This window comes from Falco punctatus, assembly GCF_963210335.1.
Source record: "Falco punctatus genome assembly, chromosome: Z".
NCBI classification, from domain to species: domain Eukaryota; kingdom Metazoa; phylum Chordata; class Aves; order Falconiformes; family Falconidae; genus Falco; species Falco punctatus.
Genome location: NC_137586.1, coordinates 51,224,677 through 51,250,339, shown reverse-complemented (window position 1 = coordinate 51,250,339; position 25,663 = coordinate 51,224,677). Strand labels below are relative to the sequence as shown.

The following is a 25,663-nucleotide window of genomic DNA, read 5'->3' as shown; positions in this document are numbered from 1 at the left end:
GTTTAGTCATGCTGAACAGAAAAATCATTCTGTGTTTCATTAGTTGTGCCATTTGGATTTGTCTTCAGATGGTTAAAAGAAATTATACTTTAATTCCAACATTATATGGAGTTAGTACTTGGACTGTTTTATAAACATGAAGATATCTGTTAGTACTTCCAGTATCACCCTGGTTTGTGCTCTCCTCATACAACTACTGTTTATAAAGGATATGAATAATGTGCCAATTTCTGACTTCACTGTTGTGCACTGTCTTCGCAGAAGAGTAGGCTAACTGGAGTTCAGGTGATTATTTATTTTTGATCTTAAAAATTATAATGAATGTACTAAATGTTTAGATCTGATGGACTTTCTGAGATAATCTGAATGCAGTTCATAGGCAGATACAAAGATAGAACCATTCGGTTAAGTTCTGTAAAGGAACTTACTCCTGGCCTTAAAATGCCCATACCAGCTTGAGTGATTGACTTTGTCTCTTATTTAGTCCAAATAATTTACTGTCACTAATCTCCTAATATCAGTGGCAATCCCTAGGAGATTGGCCATATAGATAGTAGGCTGAGCTACAGACTGAAAAGTTTTTATAAAAAAAGTGCAATCTTCTATTTAATTTTCTTTGGTTTACAAAGTTTGTTCAATTTTTAGCATGATTCTGAAATGAAAGATTTCAAAGTCTTTTTTTTTTTTTTTTGCAAAATTGATAGGAATTTTATTTAATAGATTTCAGGTGTGAAATCTCATGAAGTCAAGTATGATTTCAGGTATCTTCTCATTTGATGATGTGATTAATTTGTTCAAAAGGTGGACGTCTAATTGTAGAACCAGAGTTGATTCTCCTGATCATTTATTTATATGCATAATTACAAACAAAACATTTCAAGCTTTGTGCATGTTTATTTATTTAGGTCTGGCTTTTCAAAATGAAAAAGTAACAAATCCTCAAATGCTTGCATAAACTTTCATTAAAGATAAAAATACATTTTTTCAAATTTTGTTACTGGAAGTTCTGTATCTTCTTCTAACATCAGATAATGCAATGCACAGCTGTCTAAGTGTTGTCCATGGTGACTTATAATGAAATAACTTCATGTCACTTTCTTAATCATGGAGAGCAAATTCATAAAATGCCATTCAGAAATTTCAAGTTTTACAATGTTGGTATATACACTAGTTCAGAAGTGGAAGTGGAGGACACAGGAATTACTCCACTCAGCTGTAATACTTTAAGTAGGTATAGCAATGGAGGAGCAATCTGCATTTGCACTGCAGGGAGTATGTTGGAGCCCATCAGCATATAAGTAGACATCTGGATTGCAACCTTCTCTTGAGCTGGAGGACTCTCTCCCTCTCTTCATTGATATCAGTATGAGACACATCAGTGTTTGAAAGTGGCAACTTGACCCAAAACTGTATTATATGTTCTATGCCTCTAGCATGAACGCCTTAATCCCCCTGGTATGAGCTCCCCTTGCAAAGCTGTGGTGCTAAGGCATGTCTGCGAGCTTGTTGGCCAAGCCCTTGCCTCACATCGCTTTCAGTTTGCTGTAATAGTGTTGGTGGTGGTCTGGGTGGGTTGCACATGCCTTTTCACAATGATTCACTTTGCTATGCTTCCTTAGCAGAGCATATTCCTTCAGCTGGTTACAGAAGTACCAGCTCCTACAAACGTGTTGGGAGCAGAGCTGAAGCAGCCTGGTGGACTTGTGTCCAGGGGTTGGGGCAGCTCCTTCTGTGGTGCAGAAAGGGCTGCTACAGGGAATTGCCACACTCCAGCAGATATTTTATAGATACTTCAAGCAGGCTGATACTCTATAATCAGAAAGAGCAAATCTGCCTTTTGTTTCTTAAGAAAATGAAAGGATATGATATGCTGAAACAGACCTGTAAGTTGGACAAGGCAAGGTTTTAGACACAATTTTGAAGGAAACAGTAAGACACAGAAGAAAAGGGGAAATAGGATGTAAAAAGAAATACACAAGACTAAGATGAGATTGCTTTTCATATGATAATTTATTTTTCCCTTACAAAAGAACGTAAGAGTTTTGTGATTTGCTGCTGCCAGTGAATTTTTTGGTGCTTCTTTACACTGCTAAGTATCAAAAAGACTTCATGTTAATTTTTTCACCTGCTTTTGCATGTAAGTATTTTCTTATTTCATGTCCAATAATTCCATACAAAACTAAGAGAAGAAACTTTTTTTTAAAAAAAGAAAACACTGGATATCTTTAATTCTTTTGCATATCTTGAACAGTTTTTTGAATATTCTTGGCTTTAGCTTCTTCAAAGTAAAGAATTACATATACCCTGGCTTTGGGGAAAAATGTGTATTTGTGTGCCGTGTATATATATATATATATATATATATATGTATATATCTTAATTGAATTTACTTAGAAGCAGCAATATTTATATTATACAACTTTCTTCAGTGGTCCTTATCCCATATTTCTTTGTCATTAGAGTCAGCAGAGTTTTGCCTGTCAAAACCCCTGACGTTCCTACCTATAGATGACTTCCATAGAGATTTAGTAGTGGTAGCCTGTTTTTAAGAATTGTGTTTGATTTACATTCTGTTACTGGAAAACTGAAACACCAGTGGCTGAAGAGAAGCTACTGTTGATTTATACTATTGTGGCTAAGAAAGGAACACAGCTCTAATTTGTGAGATGACTCTGCTTTGTGAACGCTCTGACCCAAAGTTTCATCTGTTGTACATTTGCTCTAAGATAACTCTGTTTAACTATTGGAAGTAATTGATGATTTTTTGCACAGTGCCATAGCACGTGCTGTTATGCAGGGACTATAGGAAGGACCTATGTGCTCAGCATGGCATGAGGGGCTGTGCAAGGAGATGCTCAAAGAACTTCTGTACCTTTCAATGGGTCCCCTTTCTTACATTTTGATTTTTATTTTTTTCCACCTGTCTCACAGAGTATGTGGTGGAATGTCACTTTATTGTATTTAGCCTTATTGCTCAGGAATTTGGGTTGAGTATGTTGGTACAGACTAAGTTATTCATACATGTGCACATGCAGAGATGTGTATGTGTACAGCTACCATCTGTTGTCTTACAGGTTACCGGTAAGATTTTTCACACATTTGGTTTAGGGAGAGTTTCAGTGCCCAAGGAAGCACTTACTAGGCAAGAATCTTCAAAGATACAAGTAATTAATGTCTAGTTATAAGACTAACTGAAAATTGTCATGTATTATTTCAAGTCATTCTTTTCATAATAAATAAATAGAGAACAATGAAATAGCTTTGTACCTTGTGTCATGTACCGTTTAAAAATCAGTGTCCTGGTTGATTTCTAATGAAGATAATTTTAATGCACATCTGAAAAGTAGCTTATTAGAAATAAAAGTTGAGAATGAAAATTAAAGGCTGTAAAATATGCATTTAATAGCTGGGATCCCAGATAACCAAAGATAGTAATATTAATAGTATGCACGATTGATACCTGTGTGCCTTTCCTTTTTCTTGGGCACACAAAATGTAAAGATGGCCAACATGCTTTACCATGTTTAATTAGGACAAACCCATAACATTTTGCAGGTATTTTTCCTAATTAATGTAGAGCATTTTCAGTCTGTTCAGAACCAAAATGATTCACGTGTAGTCCCATTAAACTTCACATAAACACCAACTTTGTCTTTTTCCCATTGTTCGCCTTGTATTCATTGGTAGACTGATCAGATTCCTGTCATCATTCCTCTGGAAATGTTGGTACAAAGAAAATTCCCATCCTGTGCACATTTTTTAAGTTTTATTGTTGTTCAAACTGGAAGGAAAATATTACAGTGTATATATTTTTGAAAGTTAAGGGTATTTTGTGGTGAATATAATGCCAGTAAACGGTTGCTGATTGCAGATTCTTCCTCTTCAATGTATAGTATTCTGAGTCATCTACATCAATGTGCTGGATATCAAAGTTATTTCAAGCTTTTCTTAAAGGTTTCAAATAAGAGCTCTGTTTCAAAGTAAGCCTTAACAGTAGAAGCTTGAAAATACTAAAATAAAAAATTTGTAGAGAAAAATTTCAAGCAGCTCTGCTTAGCACTTAGAATAAAGGTTGCAGTGATTCATAGGGTTTATATCTCATGCCTTACCTTAGTCTTCATCACTGTTTTGTTGTGCTTCATATGGACTGTGCAGTCATTCAGAAAAATCAATATTAAAATACTGATGTGTTGAAAATTGTATTTTATCCATGCCGTTGCAGGAGAACCCCTCTTTTTATACGTGCAGAAGTTCGCCTCCTTTTCTTGGCATGAGAGTTTTCTTCAGAGAATCACAGGATGGTTGAGGTTGGAAAGGACATGTGGAAGTCGAGCTTCCCTGCTCAGGCAGGGCCACCTAGAACCTCTTGGCCAGGACCATGTTAAGATGTGTTTCTAACCTGTATCATAGTGTGACTCTTTTGCCATTAAATGTGGACAGTTTTCATCAAATGCTTAAGTATTTTAGTAGCACCAATTTGGTTTTAGCTGGAGCCTTCAAACTTTGGAGAAATAGAAGAGAGTGAAGTAAGAAATTTTATTCTGAAGAGATATCATCAAACATTCATACGCCCATGCTTGTTTTGCTTTTAAAAGATGTTTGAGAGATGGAAGATCTGAATGAGGAATAAGTTTTGAATATTTTTGCTAGTGCTAGGAGTTCATTAATTCTTTTATTATTTCCTTCTCTGACAGCTCATTGTGCTGATAAATGTGTCCATGGTCGTTGCATTGCTCCGAACACCTGTCAGTGTGAGCCTGGCTGGGGAGGACCCAACTGCTCCAGTGGTGAGTTTTCACCTGCTTCTGCCTGTCTTCTTCACTTTCTGCAGTGTTGTTCTCTCTTTTGGACAGATGATCATTGATCCCGTGCTTGAGCTCCTGCTTTCTGGTCAGGTTACTTTGTGTGACCTGAACTTGCAAACAGTGTTACCCTGTAGCAACTACTAAATGTTATGAGCTATTTTGTGCTCAGAAACATGCAGATAATACAGAACTTACTGTCTGGAGTAAAATAGTTAAAATTATGTTTTAACTATAAGAAAAACCTCTATTTTAAAATTTATTTTCTTGATACACAAAGAATGATGGTGCTAAGACATGCTTAAAAGCTATAAGCAAAGCCTTCCTCACAACTCTGTCCTCCTTTTTCACTCTGCCACTAACTTGTCCTTTTTCCCACTTGCATTTTCCCCCTCTTGCGTTATTAGTTGCTCCCTGTCTGCTCAGTCTGTTTCCATTTTACTTTCATGTACTAGATAAGTTTCTCCAACTTCCTTCCTCTTCCCATTTGCCCTAAGAGTGCCTGCAGGAGATGAGGGGAGCAAGAGAGGAGTGTTGAGGACATGTGTGCCAGGAGACAGGGGCAGATCGGCATCTTCCCTGCTTGGTGTGTGTGGGTGCAGTCAGATGCAACCCAGAGAGCAGGTGACCACACTTAGTAAAGAAATTACAAAGATCAAGGCCATCACACACTTGATGCAAGAACAGCAAGATGTCAGAAACACAAAGCGAAGCAGTAAAATAATACTACTTCATGACCTTTTTAGTCACTGCTCTTTTCTAGACTGAGCATAAAACCAGGTGCTGCAGGCTGCAGAAGTAAATAAGGTCTGAACAGAGGGTAGAAACCCCTCAGTGGCAGGGCTGGCGTGTTTGTGCACTGTCGCTTCCTCCATCAAAGGTAGTCATTTGTGCAGACCATGAATTATTTTTTTTCTTCCCTATGCTTGAAATTGAGTTTCTCAGAGTAATTAATGATTTTTTTATTCATTATAATGTGTTACTTATTCCATCTTTCTGTTCCCCTTTATAAGTTCTTTGGAAATTTAATGCTTAGGCTGACATTACAACCATATATTTTGTTACAATCAAGTTACAAGTGGGTCACCACTAGTGACTGTCCCCTTGAAAGGAATAGATTTTAGTCAACAATAAAAAATATGCTTATAATTTAAATTTAACAGACCATATAAAATTCTAATTCATAAACCAGAGCTTGATGTCTTGCAAAGATAATTACGTTGCTAGTTTACCTAGTATGGGATTTCTATAAAAGTAACAACTGTAAAAAACCTAGATCATGATCAGGACAAAAATAATATGGCTGTATTTTCACTCTCATTTTCTTCTGCTTAACAAAAATAGGGAGATGTTCTGGTTTTTGCAAACAAGGTGCTATAGTGACTCTTCATCTGGGACTGATTCAGGCAGCATATTTCATGAAATTTGAGAGACAGTTAAAAATGATTGATGATAAGTTACATGAGAAAGAACTTAACCGTTTAGAAACTATTAAATTTGTTGTATATCTTTGTATATACTTACATGTTATTCTTTTCATAAACAGCTCTGAAGAAACACCAAGTTTTGTGTAAGACATAAAACTGAAAGAGTTAGTAATGCACTGTTACTGTAATACTGATCATAATTTAGTGTGCTGAATTGTCAAAAGAAATTGTCAGAAAATGTTATCTTTCTTTCTGAAAGTCTTATGTATCAAGCTCTTCTGTAACTACTGAAACCTGCAGAAAAAACATGTATCGCTAAACAATGTAGAATTGGGAGATACTGGTATTTGTTGAGATTTCCAAGTTCAAAACTTGCTGAAAGGGCACTTCAGATGAGAGAGAAACATCTAAATCTGCCTTTGGAAATAATCCTTCCTCTCACAGGATTTTCCAGGGTCCATTTCCCTTACCTGTCGGGTATAATTCATTTTGAATATATGAGCAGCTCTTCTCCTCTGTTTCTTCCTCAGTTGATTGCCTTTGATTGCTTGTTACAGCAGCCTCAACAGCAAAACTACTCTCTGGTGTGTGTACACAACAGACCAAAGCTGAAAGAGCCTTTGTTCATGTACCTTTGAACAATGTGGTCTCTGGAGAGGTTGCTGATGTTCTAAAGGTTTCTGTGTGACGTTAGAGCTAACTGGAAATGCTGAAATTTGTTTCGGATCACTAGTGTAGTCCTAGGAGAAGGAGGTAGGCTGAGGAAGAAGAAATTTTTGTGCGTGTGCTACAGGGACATTTGTTTTGGAATTTATCCCATTTGGTGTGGGCAAACTTAAGAAAGATGTTGCTTTCACCAGATTGTCTTTCTGAGTTTGAGTGCTGCTGTTTGTTGCTAGCTGTGCATGCTTTCCTTATCCGTGTTTCTGAGAGCAGATCAAACTGAAGAGCAATGGGTAGTGTTGGAAAGACACTAAGTGATAGCGTTTTGGCTTTCTGGCAATGCTTTTTATTGTTGCTTGCTCTGCGTAGGAGATTTTCATATTTTGCCTTTACCTGTATTTCCTGCATGATCTCCAACTTGACTAGCTTTAGTAGCAGCAAGGTATGATGAGATAAAATAGATACTTTTTTTAAAAAAATAATAATTTTGTTGATATGGCAAGTTATTTATTCAAGAAAAACATACACAAATTGCCATACTGTGATAATGTGTGTCATATAAACATTTTAACTATGTAACTAGCTAACTGAACAATGGAGAAAGAACAATGATTACAAGGCAGGCCAGGATTTTTATAAGGCAGACACTCATGGGTTTAATGGTTACTGATGACCAAATAAAATGATGTGACTGAAAGGGAGAGGTTATTCTTAAAGTGTGAGACATTAGGCAAACTTCCAGATTTAGTAATCTGTTCATTTTCATGGACACAAACATGTTGGAAGCAACTGTTCTACCTAAGCAGTAAACTTTTTGTAAAACTGCAGGACTGAACTTTTTCTTCCAAAGTACTATTATTTCTCTGTTAGGATTGATTATTCTCATTACAAAGGAATTTCATCTGTAAGCCTCTGAGAACAGTTAGTCCTGTTGCAGTAGCTGTCCATCTGCCAACCCCCAGCTTGATTTTATCTGTTGTTTCTCAGTTATATTTACCCAGTGTGTTTAAAAAATATATATAATTTAAACCATATGCCACAGCTTCTATGTGACACTGGCTTTCTGGGTGGTAATTGTAGAGAAGTGCTTCCTAAATGCTGTAATGTTCTCTCCAAAAATGACAGAGTGATTGCATGGACTAAATGCATGCATTGTGCAGTAAAAGCTGAATCAGCAAGCTTCCTCCCGTATCTTTGCATATCACTGTGCGCTATCGCTTAATAACCTTTCTAAGGGACTGAACTTTTTGGGAGACTCCCATTTCCTTTTGTACCAACCATTAACTCCTTTTTGTGATGAGTCGTACCCAGTTCCTAAGAGCCTAGGTCAGCAGCTGCTTTCAGTTCAGGGCGAGGAGAGAGGAGGATTTGACTAGACTACCGAGGCTGTCCTCTTTCAGTGCTTAGTTCTAGCGCAGCCCATAACTCTCCTCTCCATCACATCCTCTGCTTTTCTGAATGCTTTGCATCCCACCTGAGAGGAAAATGGGCTTTGATGTATTCTTCTGTGAGTAAAACCAGAGTGGTGGTCTTGGAATTTGGCTAATTACATAATACCTCCTTGGGGAGCTATGTGAGACGTATTCTTTCTTTAGGCCTTTTCTTTTTAGTTAAAGGAAATTTACAGTATTAGGCAGTGTTTGCTTGCCATGAATTTCAATGGGAAGTGATGGGGGAGATGATGATAATATACATACAGCTGAAAAGAAATACTAATTGGACTGAGATATCACTCATTTGCAGAATGCTTCCATTCTAGCGGGAGAGATGACAGTCATGTGAAACAACTTATTCTAATAAATATTTATTGACCTAACACAGTAGTCAGGTCAGTGGTGTAGGAGCAGATGGAAGATGTGTTGAACTATCCCTTGGAGTAAGTGAATCAGCACAACCAGCATTGCTGTCAGCACCCCTTTGAAGAAGTGTTTGTGAACTTCGGAAGTATAAATTGATCAGTTCTGGGCTGGCCACAAGGACAAAATTTAGAAAAAAGGAGACAGTAATAAAGATAGGTATGTTTACATATTAAAATTGTAAACAAATAGATTTTATTGAGAAACAAACCAACCAACACAACCTTTCCCTCCCAAACTGGATTATTGTTTATATTTTTAAACTTGTATCGGATTGGATTGTTATGTTATAAGAGCATTTTTACTACAGGCTGTGTGTAAAGCAGTCTTCTGTAAAAGTTGCTATATGTAGTGATAGTTGAGAGATGATCAGTGTTCTAAATTTGTAGATTATGTTTTCCGCCTGTTTTCTGCTCATACTCTTGCAATGGTATTTGCTGTAATACATAATACATGGATGGATCTGATTGTCAGTTTTGAATGTGTGCGCAAGATACACATGCAGCCTAACGCAGAGCCCCACTGAGCAATCAGGACACTATCTTTGTTTTTCTTCTCATGCCTAGTAGTCCACAAATAATTCCTTCAAAATCAATAGGACACTTTCTGAATAAGCTGGAGCAGAGGCAGAAGGCCAAAATCAATATTACACTGACTTGTCTGCAAAGGTTATAGCCTTTGTGATGCCCCCAGCTAGCCTGAGCAGTAAAGGAAAAAGGGAATGACATGTTTTTAGTTTATGACAAGTATGTTAGGATTGTTTGTGGAAATATGAATAGGTATTTTCTATTTTTACTGTATTTAAATAATCTGAGGTTTGTTTGAATCACTGGATTTTAATTTGTAATTTGATTCTGTTGGTGATTAACAGTTTCATTGGGACTATAGTCAAAGCATGGGAGTAGAGCAAGAGGCACTAAGGTCTAATTTGGCTCCAGGGTTTTATAAAGCATGAGAAAAGAACTGGCTTTTTCCTTAATACATTAAGCTGAGTGTTTAAAGCTGGCATCTTAGAGAAACATCTTACCTTTAAATGCACTTAATTGTTAAGGAAACTTCTAAGGTACTGTAGTTCTGCTGCTGTCAGATTTCCTTTACTGTCATGGGTGTTTGTAAAGTTTGCAAATCCCATGAAAATCTCACTGTTTTCTTCATGGGACTTGGCAGATACAGAAGATGGCAGAAACTGGATCCCTTGGCATAGTTTGTGTGAGACACTCACGTGAGTTACAACCACTGCCAGTTTCTCAGTGGAGCTTGTAATTTCCATTAACCCTGCAGCGGTGGGTGTGTGACTGTTTTCCACAGACACACTTTCACCCCAGGCAAAACAGCCCCCTAGGTAAACGTACCAAGCAAGGTGCCTGGGAGCATCTTGTATACTCTGACGGCACAGCTTGTGAATCTTGAATTGAGCTGCTTTAACCAAGGCATTGCTTTGGGATTTTGTTTGTTAAAAGCTTTTTGACTAACAGAGCTTGCAAGATATGCTTAAAGAGCTAGCTCGTCCTTAAGTTTTCCAACCTATTCAACAGGCTGTAGAAATAGGTTCTGGTTATAACCACATGCTTGCATCAGAAAGGCTTGATTCCCAGAACCAAGAAACTGTTAAACACACAAGTGAAACTGCAGAGTATCCTGACAGAGAGCTATTTGCTTTTATGGCAAACGTAGAGAAATAGCTCATTCAAGTAATGCAGAACTGACCCTGGCTCTGGCTCCCAACCAACAACATGTGCAAATGGGTCCTGTGTTAGCAAAAGTGACAGCAGGTCATTTAACAGTCTTAAACTTAACCTTTTCTTATTACATGTGTCTTGCCATGCTTTTCACTACCTTTGATTTTTCTGTAATTATTAGTTCTGTAATTCCCCTAACTGACTTCTCAGTTTTGCCAGCTGAACTCTTTATTTTCTCCTCTACCAAGGCTGAATATCATTGTATCAAGAAACCAACCCATCAGCAAGTTAAATCAATATAGGGAAATACGGAAACAGGTATTAATGGAAGTTGCCATCACCTTCATTATTGACAGTCACTACAGTGTCACTGTGGTAGATAGTATCAAAAGTCCCAGAGCTGTGTAGCAGCTGTGCTTTTCTGGAGTCCAGTACAACGATGTGATTGAAATGAAAGTATTCTTACATTTAATATACTTTCTGCCCTATAAAGTATTCTGGTTTTGAAGTTTTAGGAAAATTAATAGATTTTTATGGACGTGCTTCAGCATTTTGCTGAATTACAGTTCCGATCTTTAAGCAAAAGCAGAAACAAAAATATATTTTCTACAAAACAAAGTTATATTTACTTATGTTGAGATTTACTGAAGGAAGGCATTACAGTAAATGGTGATAGTTTTATTCATTCACAAACATTTTCTGTATCAGAGATGCTTTTCATTTCTGCTTTTCACCATTTCAGAAACTCCGTATATTTGTGAAATTTACCTAAGTTGATTTCTTGAATAATATCTGTGTAATTTTTTTTTCTAGTTACAGTGTTTCTAGTAACATGGTTTTAGTATTGGTTTGATTTCAATCTGCCTTGTATATTGGTGGAGCTGTGTATTGTTAGTAGCTCACTTAGCAAGTTTTCAAGGATATGAAGGGTAACATTTGTTGCTTAAAAATTAAGATGGCCTTCAAGTCATTGCAAAAAAGGAGAAAGGCTAATTTATGATCTTACAAGGAGATCTGTACAAAGTCAGGACCGTGGACAAAAGTCCATTTTATGTAGCACAATCATATTACTATAATTTTGTAACTTTTCCTATAATAAGGATTATTTTTAACAGGTTTTATCTCAGTAGCACAATAAAATGAACACCAAGAACCATCTGTGTTTGTTTTCCTTAGCAATTATCCAACCTTGTTCTGATGTCCAAAGCACTTTAAAGAGTCTTCTGAAATTTATGACATGTGAAAGGCATGTAGTTCCAGTCTTTTATGGGATCTGAAAAACACATTTTCATTGTTCTTCCACTTCACGGATCAAAAGGCTTTTACAAAGTAAAAATAATAATAAAAAATTGCTAAATTAAATTAAAGCTTAGCATTTTGAATAAAAATCCTTTCTTATACAAAACAAAAAGTAAGAATGAGAAATATGCCACAGGGTAAAAAGCCTACAGTATAACAAATGAAAACAGATAGAAACAAAAGGCTGAAAGAAAATCCAAATTTAATAGAAAATGTGTTCTGGAAAAACCCACTACGATGCATTTCTGTGTCTGGGATGTAGTTAAAAGAAGCCTTTTGCTAAAAGGCATTGAGATTTTATATAATTATGGATGATTCTCTAAAGGAAAAAAAAAAAATTCTGATAGGCATGTGCATGTATTTTCATAACATCCAGAGGTGAGTAGAACACAGCATATAAAAAAATATATGGAGAATAAGCTGATGTTTATATTAAATAAAACTTCAAAGGTTTCCTATAGGGTGTTTTTATTCTACTTTTCATAATATCTGACTTTGTTTTCTGGCTTTTTTGACTTATCTCTGACATTTCTTTTGCTGTGTTCTACATTTACTGTCTTGCAATCCAGGCTGACATACGGATTGATGTCACTAGTGTCTTAATGCATCTTGCCAAATTTTGAACACACTTAAATACTTATAACTTTCAGGATCAGTGGGAATTTACTTTTTTTTGGATTAAATTCCAGCTGGGAGAATTATTATCTGTATGTACTAAAGGAAACACATGCCATCAATTTGCGTCTGAAGCTAAACAAATCATAATAGCAGAGAGTAGTTTCAAGAATACTCTCTAAACTTTTCAGTCAGGGCAATGTGGATTTAGGTTAGTGACAACATTTGTATTTTTGTCATAGTTTTTACTTAATGAATCAATCAATGAATGTTGTTCAGAACACAAACACACTCAGAAGTGAAGATATTTAAAAGTAGCATTTACATGGCTGTGACTTTTCATGTCCTTATCAGTTAAGAGGAATTGAGGATCCATGAGGGATTATCCAAGTCTAGTTTTGTATAGACTGAAGGTATATGATGCCTTAATGTAATATATGACCTATTTGACTGTTGTCATGGTATATGATATACCTTCTCTCCCGTCAAAGAAGGACATCCAGTTTTCTGACGAAATTTTAATCTGGAATGGGGTGTATGCCATGTCTTTGCAAGCCTTCATATTGTAATTATGGCACTCTTTTTGGCCAAAACAATAAACACATTTTCAGGTATGCAATATACAAGACTACATAACACATGGATTAAAGCTAAATTTCCCTTCTGTTGACACTTGAAAGTTAGATGGGCATCTGTTGTTGATGAAGAAATGGGAGGACTCGTCCTGGTTGTGCTTCCTTACTAAGGTCACGAGAGAGTTAAGGTGAATGGCTTCTCTCACCTGCAAAATTAAATGCCATCTTCATAAAAAATTATTGTTTTGTTGTGAAATTCTTACAATGATTCATCAGATTTTACTTACTGCCAGTTAGATATCTGAATTATTAGTTCCACTAATGTATATTTATGTCAGGACAAGAATGTTTCTTGTTCTAGAACAGAGGGAAGAGTAATTCTTCCAACCACTAAATGATGCCTTAGGGCAATTTATAATAAAAAAAATTGTCAGTGGGCTACTCCTTTGGATAAATCAAAGTTTCTCAATATTGGCCTATTTTACTTACACTGGCTATGCTTGGCTATTTGTGGTGGTCATTCCCTGATAGTGTAGGTCACTTGTGGGCCCACCTAGAAATATTACTCTTTTCTTATTTATATCCTCTGCTCCAAAAGTTGAGTAGTTTATAAACAGGGCAAGTTGCAGTTGATCTACTTTTAGTTGTAGATGAAGATCATTCTTGCTTTTTGGTGGACCTCACAGCTGTCCCTTCTGGGGATTTGTGGACTCCTTCGACAAGTAAAAATACAGAACAGGTTGCCTCTGCCCTAGAGAAACTGTGGTTGAAGGAAAAGAAAAGAGATAACACAAAGCTGGAAACATGTAGGTAATGAGGAAGGAAGCAAACACTGATAAATGACCATGCAGGTAGAGGTTTTAACACACCTGCTACATCAACTTTCTGTGGACTTCAGAGGAAGGAGGTATGATAACGTAGGGGTGTGAAGGAGGATATTATGGCTTGGGATATGGAGGGCAACTTGACAAGAAACAAGAAAGATGATAGTCTGAAAATGCAACAAAGGGGCTAATGCCACTGGTGATGTAAATGTGAAGGTTGATATTTGGATACTGAATGAGAAATTATAGGTCAGGGATAGACCATGAAGGCTGTGAAAGTAAGGACAAGACAATAGAGATATGAGAGTCAAAGGAGGGATGCAAAGGAAGGCAAAGAGATTTAGACTTGACCTTGATGTGACAAACTGGAAAGGATGAAAGGTTAGTCACAGATGATGCTCAAGTTAGAGTTGAAAACAGTTGAAAACAAAGGTGCAGTTTGTTATACATGCTGGAGCAAGGAAAATCAGCTTTCACTTACTGAAGGCTGTGGCTCCTTGAACCTATCTGACAAAATTATGTTGGGAGTTCTGAGGAGATGGTGAGGTAGAAATTCTGCATATTTGCCACGGTTTGCTTATTTAAACGTGCACTTCACAATATTGCATTCCAAGTGAGATATCGTTCACTCTATGTCTGGAATTTTGTTTTCAGTTGTTTTAAAAGGCCATAAAAATACATAAGGCTAATGCTGCGGTAAGAATCTCCTCTGGTTTGGTGATAGTGGTATGTAATTCCAGAAACACACAGCAGTGTGTGTTGCAGGAAGATGTGTAAACCAGAATAAAATCTCATTCCGTTGTCTTGGTGCTGCGTATAAGACAGCTACAAAAATGATAGCAAGAAAAGTAAATCTTAGTTTTGCTGTGATTCTTCACTTTCACCTTCTCATTATCAAAAAAAGAAAGACAAAAAGAGAAGAAAGATCTTAAAAAAAGCATTCAAATAAACGTTGTCTCCCTTGAATATTGTGTTATAAAGGAAACTGTAGCATACTTAAAATATAGTTGCAAGTTAGACTTTCTAAGGAGGTTTTTCTTCTGAACTGTTCTTTGACTTGATTTGATAGCCTTATTTTGTTCTCATTATAGGCCATTCTTTAGAGAAGTACAGAACTGTAGGTGATCAAGGTGGGTTTGTCAAGAATAAACTCAGACTCATTTGCACTTCTATTTTTGTTGCCCTTTAAAAAAATCAGTAAAAAAAAACGCAGAAAACTGCCTTACAAGTATGTAACCACATTTAGTTAAAAATTTCTTTGTTTATAAGGGGCAATAAAAGAGTTACCAAATTTTTCAGATGTGCTTCAGGTTATTATAAAAATTCATACCTTGTGCTATAAAATGTCAGGTGTCCCACTATTCCAATTTGCAAATCACCAGCCACTCACAGAAACATGTACATAAAACCACATCTAGCCCAGCATAACAACAATGTGCATTAAAGTTATACTAGGAAATACAGAACTTTACATCTTAAAAGATGCTACAAAAGGTCTCAAAATGCTAGCAATTTGCATCACATATTTCGATTTCTTTTTGAAGGATGTTTTTCACTGCTCAATGCTTGAGTTTCTCTATGTTTCTAAAGTTGTTGTTTGGCACTTAGTTTCAGCAAACATTTCTTTATGGTGGTAGACCTGTCTTGTCTTAGAGTTTCATACCATACTTGCTCATTTGAAATGAGGGTTTATAAAGTGCAGTGCCCTTCTTCCCAAAGGCAAACTTTTGCTTTCATTGAGTAACCTTTGGAGAAAAAAGTTCTCTGTCCTGTATTTCTAGCATTGTGTGATGTGTACAGCATGTACTGCGCTGACAAAAAGGATATTCCCAGGTGAACAGAAAGTATAAAAAGAAAAATGGCAAGAAGATGTGGCATTCATGCCACAGTGTTTGTTCAACATTTACTTTGATTCGCCACCCCCACCCCGCGCCTCCTCCCAGCCCTAGCATCAGGTGAAGGCAGAAAGGATCTAGAGAAAATTAACTGTGCTTTACTGACTGGGTTTTGTCTTTCTTCGGGATTGGATTCAGACTGTTTCCAGGAGTTACTTGGGCTGAGATGCATCGTGCTTGTACCAAAACCATTCTGAACGTGGGACTCTTGTCTCTGTAATTTGCTTCCCTTTTGCATATACCCTGTGTTGAGACAATGATTTACAAGGCCAAATCTGTTCAGAAGCCAGTAGCTGACACTTCTCTGTGTGTGTGCTTGTAGTGTTTGCCTGTGTGCATGTGCCTGTGACCTTGCTGCAGTCAGGACAGTCAGAGCAGCTATTCTGATTAAAGTCCAGCTGACAGCCTGTAACCTGACCGTAGTCATTAACTCAAAGACTATCCCATTCCACCAGATTAGCAGCTGTTCGACTTCTAGCCCGGCTTTCTCAGTGTCTGAATACTAGGAAGCAGCAGAAACAGTCTGATATAATAGCTGGTAAATTTAGTATCAAAAACTAATTTAAAATAAACCAAACACACCATAGGAAACATTTTTACCCTTCGCACTCTTCTTTTTTAATAGTATACTGAGCACCAGTTTCTGACAAAACACTTTCATTTCCTATGGGGAACATTATTGATTATTAGTCAGGGGACACAGAGGTAAAAAATGTGATTTATCCCTCTCATTCAAAATTAATATTTATTGTTATTAATCCTGCAAATTTATCTGCAGTTCTGCCTATAACTCACAGATGGATCCTAGGCTGGTGACAGACCTTGCGTAAAGGGCTATTGTGCTGTCATACTATGGTGGAACCACCGTTGTCCTGGTGGAATGCTTCGCCATCATGCTGTAGTGAAAAACTGCATAGTCAATATTTGTTATCCACCTGGGTGTTGCTGGGAGAATGGTCGTGAGACTGGAAATCCTATTAGCAGTCACATGATGCTTTTCATTTCAATGATTTCCTGAAAACATACAGAGAAGATCACACCAGGAAACTAATAAATTATCATGTACTGTGTGGTACATGCTTTTACGGTAAAATAGTCAAGAAAGGTTCAAGTTCACAGACACAGCATGTTCACCTTGGACATCAGTAGATCTGCAGGAGACAGCAGGGTGCGTTCCAGGGAGACATTCTGAGGATGGGATTGTAAAAAGAGCAGAGGGAGTACAAGGCCTCCACTGCTTCACAAGTGTTGTGGTTTCCAGAAAGGCAGTTTCAGTGCCTGGGTGTTGGATGCAATGGCAGATGTGTGGTAGTAGATGTTTCTGGTCCCTGTGGCTCTGAGACTCATTACACTGGGCCTTCAAGCAGCTACCTGCAAGTTGTTGCACTGTACCAGATATCCCATTTCCAGTGACTGGTGAAAGAATGCAAGCTTGTAAGTCTTCTTTTGCCTGTCATGTCTTTGTATCTGTAGCACGTCAGGCCATATTCACCCTTGATGGATATCTGCACTGAAACAGTCATAGTCTGGCAATCAGTCTGAATTCTTCTGTTTCTCAGACATACCAGGGCAGGGTGGTTTTGGTTGGTTTGGTTTGGTTTGGTTTTTTTAATTAATATCATCATCGTCATCATCATCATTACAATTACTATTTTGAATTACTCCATGATGAATAGCTGAAATTGAAGTTGTCTATTCTGTCTAGGAGCAGGAGGAAGACTGTTGTCTGAATCTAGACTAATGTGTTAAGCAAAAAAACCCAAAAGTAAGAGTGTCTGTGCAACCGTGATAGAACATGTGACTGTTTCAGAGGTCTCACTACCCATACATGCATTTATATTTATATATATCCTGAAATAGCTTGTTTCCTGACAACAGTTTGGGGACTGGTTAAGCATGAGGATTACACTTTCTATTCCATGCAGAAATGTTGAAAATAAACATACAGCCGTTCAGAATAAATGTGAGTTATCATGGGGAAAGGCAACTTGTAAGATGCTGTGTGGTGTAAACAACAGTGTGTTGTAGTATACTCCAGAACGAAACCCATACATCTTCAAAAAGAAAGGCCAGTAAGGAGACGGACATTTGTTCTGTCAGTTTGACGGTATTTCTGGGTGTTTAGGATGCATACGGTACTTCCCAGTGCTCTGTATTTTATTGTCTGTTGGAGCTCACAATATCTCCATTATGGATGCATGTTCTAGTGACCTCTCCTGGAAAAAAAAATATCTTAAGGAGTAGGTTCTTTAAAAGACCCTAATCCCTTCTTATTTGTGTAGCCTGAATGAACAGCTCCTATAGCTGAATAATTCCTGCCCTGAGGAGGATTCTTGAATTACTGGGCATTAGTCTAGGAAAGTGTGCCTGTTCTCTGCCTGGCTTTTTTTGCCCCAGGAAAAGATTGGGAGAACAATAGTTGTCAGTCTTCAAGGGGAGATCCTGGGCTTCCAGTTGCTGCAATTGAGGCCTTCCCGTTGTACTGCTGTTATCAACAGAACATAAAAGTAAAATCAGATCATTTGACCATATGATTAGCACATTCCTGTTGAACTCTAGGTGACCTTAATCTTCTGGCTTTTTACAGAACTGCTGTGTTTCTTACTGAAGAAAAATGTATTCCTTAACAGTAAGGTTTTTCTTTTGATGCTGAAATAACCTCTGGGTGGTTTTAATGGGCTGCATTGGGGTAGATGAGAAAAGATGCATCTGAATGATCGTGAAGACACATTGGATAACCAAATTTGTAACATCCAGATGGAGTTTAACCATATAAGTGTTAATTTCTATTGCTTGGTGAAACGCTGCTTGTGTTTTCTTTTGCCCTGTCAGTATATTGCAAGATTGACAAGGAAATATTTGCAATTATTTCAACAAGTAGGAATTTCTAGATTTGAAAGAAATCATGATCTTATAATGAGTAAGTCTTACAACTTCCCTGTGGGATTCAGGCAGTTGTTTATGGATTTAGACTGTATTTTTTTACTTTTTAAATTTAGCAAGACTTCTCTGTGTAAATGGAAGCTCCCTGGAGCCATAAGTGTCATTTGATGATGGAGAGTCATAATGAAGAGTTTTGAAACTGGAGACTAGAACTTGCATTTACTTCAGAGCTTCACATTGTAAAGTGTTTGCTTTTATGCTTAAGAAATTAATTTGTATGCATAAATTAAATTCCGTCTACCTGACAAGATCCTTGAGGACCAAAGAGAACTGAAGATGTACTATGTAACTGGTTCAATTTTGTAACCTTTTTTTTGTTGTTGACTCATAGTATCTTCAGTGCTGCAACATGAGCAGTTACAAAAACACTAAATTTTTCCTTCTACCCCTGCAGCATGTGACAGTGACCACTGGGGACCTCACTGCAGCAGCCGCTGCCAGTGCAAAAACGGAGCCTTGTGCAACCCCATCACTGGAGCCTGCCACTGTGCATCTGGTTTCAAAGGTTGGCGCTGCGAGGAACGCTGTGATCAGGGGACATATGGAAATGATTGCCATCAGAAATGTCAGTGTCAAAATGGAGCCACCTGTGACCACGTGACTGGAGAGTGCAGATGTCCTCCTGGATACACTGGTGCCTTGTAAGCAGTGGGTATATTATTTATGGGAAAGAGATACAAGTTTTAAACAGTGTTAACAAGAGAAACCGAGTTTAGATTAACTTTTAACACTAAGCTGTTGGTCTGGCTGCTCTGTAATGCAGGGAAGCAGAGCTACTGGCTAAGAAGCAGCTAGGCAAACTGTGTTGCAATACACAGACATGTAGCTGAGAGAAAGCCCTCGATCTGGACTGCTAAATGAAAGCCACAAAAAATAGCAGCAGGAGCTTCTTCATGACCACCATGAAAATGGTTTGGCCACAAGTTTGGAAAACTGCATTGAAACATGGAGCTACTTGACTTTGTCATTCCAGAATAGATTTTGAGCTTTGTCGGTAATAATGGATGAGCACCAACCAGTGTAGAATGAAATATCTTTAAGAAGAAATAATTCCTAGATTGCTAGGTCTGTTTCCTTAGATTTGTTGCATGGATGCTATACAGTATTCAGTGTGTGTCTCTTTATGTTGGACAGCTTTATGTTTCATACTTTTGGCTAGAAACGTTAATGATAGCATTAAAAACAAAGAGGTGGCTGGAGACTGGAGCGTATGCTAAAGTAATGGTTGTCTCTGTTGTATACCACCACCTCCCCAGCTGTGAGGACCTTTGTCCCCCCGGGAAGCACGGGTCACAGTGCGAGGAGAGGTGCCCATGCCAGAATGGAGGTGTCTGTCACCACGTCACTGGGGAGTGTGCCTGCCCGCCTGGATGGATGGTAAAAACACTCTCTGAAATCTACACAACCCCTTAAAACTTCCATATTTGTAGATTTTGGGCAGCATCAAAAAAGGGTAGCAAATGAGGATAGCAAATGCAGTTTGCCTGTAGTCAGGAGTAATGAGAAACATATTTCATCATCAGGGATTGGAATAAAATACTGTCTGAATAAAAAAACCACATATTACAGAAAATCCTCCAGTTCTGTGCTGCCTTTTTAACCACACCAGATTCTGGGAAGCAGAAAACATGAATCATACTGTGACAAGGCAACATCCTTTATATCTTGTCTAGAAGTCATTAATTTCTAGATACAATTTGATACTATAAGGAGGTGACACCATTATGTATTTTAGCAGTGGGTTTGGTGCCTGTTTTCATATGTTTAGGATGTGTGGCAAAACCCCCAAACCTTCAGATACTGTGTTAAATGTTGGTGATGGAAGTTTGACATGAGAACTTTGATATTATCTTTAGACTTTCTACCCTTTTGTCAGTGAGTAGAGAAAGAAGAATTGACCTCGGAGCTGCAAGTAGCCTCCCCTGCTACCAGGCTGCTGACTCTGAGTTGGCAAATAATGGACTTGGAAGGTGGAAGGTGATCAAGGCCCAAATAATTTCTTTAAATACGTTTGCAAATAATATTGATCAATAGTATTTGTTAATAATATTTTCTATTTAAATGTCAATTTTGGGTGAATATCCACATTTACTGAACTTTAATTATCTGACAGTAATTGAGATATTATATTGGGATAACCTGTGGCAGAGGTCAGTTTTTTACCAACTAGAGAACATAGTTACAAATTATCATCTCTGTGTGTTTGAATAGCACCAGTCACCTGACTGCCTAACTTGGATTATGGCCATTTCTACTTCTTATTCCACTTTGTGTTAGAAGAATGAAATTATTGGTCATAGAATACAAATGCTTGCATAAATTCCTGACTCCCTTTCTCTGCCTAAACACAGCTAATGAAAAATGAGATAGCATATAAAGCAGTGATGGCAATTTTATACTAGTGTGTGTTTTAACTAGCAAATTATCATTTAGCCCTTTGACTAATTTTCCATTCCAAGTAGTTATTAAGCATAACTTAAAGTTAACTTACATGTAACCTAAGTTTTAGATTTTTCAATTCTGCAAAACACAATTGTGACAGTATAACGTTTTTTGCTCTTCATATAAGGAAAGTTTAAAGTAGCCAGGTATGAATTCTGCAGTATCTTATGTTCGCTGAAATACTTGCATGTCTTTTGTCTGATGAAATGCCTTTAAATATGTTTTTCTTGAAATGGCTTCTTAAAAGTCTTAAGATCTGATGGTTCCCTGACTACACAGGTGCAATTAATTCCAAGGATCTAAATAGCAGTGCAGAAATTCAAAACCCGCTGAAGGGAAGCAGACATCCTACCTAAGCTTTTAAGATGTGCTGCTTTAAATGAAATTACAAGCAGCTTTTCCTTTCATCAGAAAGAAACAACTTATCATAAAGTAGTATAATTGGGGCATTACAGCAATTACTGATTTCTACACTGCTACTCACTGGAGGGCATTTCCGGATGTCTTGATACATACCACTCCAGATAAATAAATTGAGAAGAGCTTGACATCAATTAGTCTTAAATGTCTAAGTGTTTTCACTGTTCCTTAGAGATAGCATTTTTCATCAACTTCGGCTTCCAAAATGGAAATCCTAGAAGATTATTCCTCCAGTGCTGAAACATACTCTGTGTTTAAAGCTGGAGAACAGTCTGGCGTTTCCAAGATCAGCACCAGACGTCTGCATGAGATCTCCTTGATCTTCCTTCATTACAAATCTTTATTCCTTGTCCATTCACACTGTGATACCAAACTTAATATTAAGATTTTTTTCTGCACACACAGGGCATGGTCTGTGGTCAGCCTTGTCCTGAGGGTCGTTATGGGAAAAACTGTTCCCAGGAGTGCCAGTGCCACAACGGAGGGACTTGTGACTCAGCAACAGGTCAATGCCATTGCAGCCCAGGTTACACGGGGGAACGGTAAGGAAATTTTTTTTTTTGCCAGACTGCAAGGGGTATGCTGTGACAGAGAAAGTTAAGAAGCTGGTAGGAAGTAGAATGGAAATACCTGTGATACAATTAAGAGAGTCTTATGGAATGTTTGCTGTGTCACTTAGCTGATGCTGGGTCACAAGTTAAAAGTGCCTGTGAAGGAACTGCTTGGGTTTCAGGATTTTCCTGCTGTGGCTCATGCTCTGGCAGTGTCTGGTGGGCCTTTACTTCAGTGGCTTGCAGAATGACGCAGTTTGGGATATGGTGAAGGAGTGAGGAGGGAAGCTGGGTTTTGTGCAGATGTTTGGCAATCATAGTAGCAAGGGAAGCTCATTTGGTTCCTCTTGAAAGTGAGCAAGATGGAGAGCTGTCTCCTAAATTATTTCATTCAAATGAAGAAGTGAAACTTCTTGATTTTCTGACTTGATTGTGGAAAGTCATCTTTGGTAGACTGGAAAGATAATATGGCAAGACACCATTTTTTAAGGCAGCAGAAAGTGTTGAAAGAAGTGTTTTCCTGTATATATTTTAAACAGCACATGACTCATTTGCTGAACTCAGCAGCAGCTTAATCACTGCGGTCAGTCCAGGGGATCTCTGCCAACAATAGTAGGTATTATAACCATATGCACTTCCCACGCAAGTGTTCACAGGACATGGAGAGAGCTGTGCCAGACATAAGGGGGGAAAAAAACCTCATGAAGAAGAGAAACAATTAGTCCAGAGCTACTTGGATGCCAAAATTAAATTTGCATCTGTGAATAAACAGTGCAGAAGGTGGTAGATGCATTTAAAGAGACACAGACAAGTTAGCAGGGAAATCAAGGGAGTATCTGTATGAGTCTATACAATGCACTGCACTGGTGTTTCTAAAAGCAATTCAATTTTTTGTCTTGGAATTTAAATCTGACTTTAATCTGAGATGCCTTATAGGCATTTTGATCACTGTCGCAAGTCTGAGCTCCCTATTTTCCTGCAAAACAATCTATAATTGCAATTATTTTCTTTTTCAAGATAATTCAAGGGCAGGAATGGGTCAGAAGCAAGGTTGCAGATCTGGTTCATATTTCATGTCAGTGGACTGGCAAGGGAGGGATTTGTGACAAGAAATATGTGGGCATTTGCTGAGCTAACATGTACATACCAGCAGCAAAAGGATGGTTTTAAAAAGTGCTAAGCTGTTCTCTACCTCTGTGTGTAACTTAACAGTATTTGTCTGAGTTTTTTGGTGTGGTGGACTCCTGGAACTTGGTCATCTTGGTCAGCAAGAAAAAGAGGACTCCTGGAGCATCTGACAGTTTCTAGATGATCTGAGTTAACACAAGGGAATCTAGTTTAAACTACATTTATAATTCTGCTTAACAATTTTGATTGATATCTGTCCTCACGATGAAGTGGAATAGGGTCTTTCAGAAACTGATGAAGATGCAATTAAAAAACTGTAAAAAATTGCAAGGTTAAATTTTGTCTAATTTGTCTGGAATTCCTGAATGTCATTTGGAGAAAATTTATTCTCAGCTTTATTTGTATAACTTCATTAGGAAACATTTAGACAGGGTTATTAGCTCTATTATTATGTTATACCTCTGAAGGAAAGGAGATTTTATTGCTGGCTTCAGTCAGGGCAGAGTTACGAATACCTTGAAACTTCTGTATAACAGTATCAGAATGAGGTAAATACTGCAAAAGCATGAAGTGAACATGTATACTGATTTTACCTCAGAGGGTTCTGACAAATTTTGTTACATTTTGCAGTGCCTTGTGTCATGTGCCTTTGAAATTCTCCTGTAATGAACTACTAATCATACAAAAAAAACCAAAAAACCAACCCACAAAAAAACTAAAACCAACAAAAAAAAGCCACAAAAACTCCCAAGTGTATAAGAAAAATGGAAAGAGACCACCAAGGAAATTCTTTTATAGGACTGGGGAAATAAGCAGGTTATAAACTGACACATCATTAGTGTGCTATTTTATCAAGTAATATTTTCATACAATCTATAATTTGGTGAAACTTTGAGGCAGCCAAATTGCAGAGAATGTTATGTGCCTGATATCACCTGTTGAGTTCACAGCATACCTCAGGATTCCAACATGTTCTGACCCTAAAGCTTTGAGATTTATCTGATTTGTCTTTTTGTCAACATAATTCAGAGTTTATAGATGCTTATACTGAAAAATGTGGGAATTTTCCCTGACACATAGGCAATGAGATGTTATCATCCTTTGCTCTGAGGCATGAACCTGTTGAGCTGAGAGGTCTGTCATAATCAAATAATTTAATTGCACTTAGTGCTGGGTCCTTTAGTAATGCTGTAGCAGTAATGGCATTCTGAATTTTAACAATTCAGTTATACAAGAGAAGTTAAAGCTGAAAATAGCGAGCTCATTTTATATTGTATATATTAAATACATTACCAAATGAAATTGCTACCTGGAAACTCATTAGTAAATGAGTTGCAAGTTTCAGAAGCAGGATATTGAAAATTGTCTTTTAGTAACCAGGCTGGACAGCTGAACATACAGTTTGATACTTAATAATGTCTGTCACATGTTGAACTTCAAAGCAATGTTAGCTAGAGAAGTCAGCTTCTAAAAGCTCTGTGAACGAAAGAAGAAAAGTTTGATGAAGAAGTCTCTCTCTTAGGATATATTTTCCTTAAGGAAAATCATTGCTACTCTCCCATATTGGTGAAACTCAAGTCTTCACTAATTTTCACTTTCATCTATTAGAAAAGTCAGATGAAAAGAAGGGTTTTTGGTTTCCTGAAGATTTTTCCATGTCCTATGGATTTTTGAAGACCAAAATTAATAAAAAAACCAACAACAACAAAGAAAAAAACCCAACCAAAAACATTTAGAAAGAAATTCTGCAAAGAAGGGTATTCTGGAAATATCATGTGTTTGGAAACACAGAAAATTCTCTCATCAGAAACTGCTGAATGTGATTCCCAGTGAACTTCCTGCCTGGGCATCTGCAGGGGCACATCTGCTGGCTGTTCACACTATTGCTAAGGGGACAATCTAGATCATGTTAAAAAGTTACAGATGGATGGCTTTTGGGACAAAATACTTGATTCCTTCATACTTCAGGTCTGATTTAAGAGAGTTTAGTTTTGTTCTGGTTGCTGAACGTGAAGCGCAATGTTCTGTGTATGTACATTGTCCTCTTTGTTGGAGGGATGGGAGACCTTTTCCAAAGGAATTTGCAGAGCCAACGTTTTTAAGCCTGTTTATCTGAGTAGCAAAAGAAACCAGAGAAACAGGCACTTTTAAATATGAAGTTACATAAATTCCTGCTCTACTTAAGAGGCATTTTAGACCAGTGTAAGAGATTCCTCATAAAACAGTATTTGCCTTAAAACTCCAGAAGTTGTAGTTTATGGGCAATAAAACTAATTTTTGTTTGTATTTCTCACAGATGTCAAGATGAGTGTCCAGTGGGCACTTACGGAGTGCAGTGTGCTGAGACCTGCAAGTGTTTGAATGGTGGGAAATGTTACCATATTAGTGGTGCCTGTCTCTGTGAACCGGGATACACTGGAGAGCACTGTGAAACAAGGCTTTGCCCTGAAGGAATTTATGGTCTCAAGTGTGATAAAAAATGTCCCTGCCACATGCCCAATACCTGGAGGTAGGCTTTGCACTCTTTAGCCCGTTTTCTTTTTC

At 37.6% G+C, this 25,663-nt stretch overlaps 1 protein-coding gene across 6 annotated transcripts in view; it reads left to right on the top strand.

The window, feature by feature from the left end:
* MEGF10 (multiple EGF like domains 10) overlaps positions 1-25,663 on the top strand; it is a 132,760-nt gene that overhangs the window by 56,906 nt on the left and 50,191 nt on the right. For all 6 annotated transcript variants that reach the window (XM_080372392.1, XM_080372394.1, XM_080372397.1 and 3 more), the window contains 5 exons: positions 4,695-4,787; positions 18,973-19,219; positions 19,835-19,955; positions 21,846-21,982; positions 25,416-25,628. In XM_080372392.1, coding sequence (XP_080228518.1) covers positions 4,695-4,787; positions 18,973-19,219; positions 19,835-19,955; positions 21,846-21,982; positions 25,416-25,628 — 811 coding nt within the window. The remainder of the gene's footprint in view (positions 1-4,694; positions 4,788-18,972; positions 19,220-19,834; positions 19,956-21,845; positions 21,983-25,415; positions 25,629-25,663) is intronic.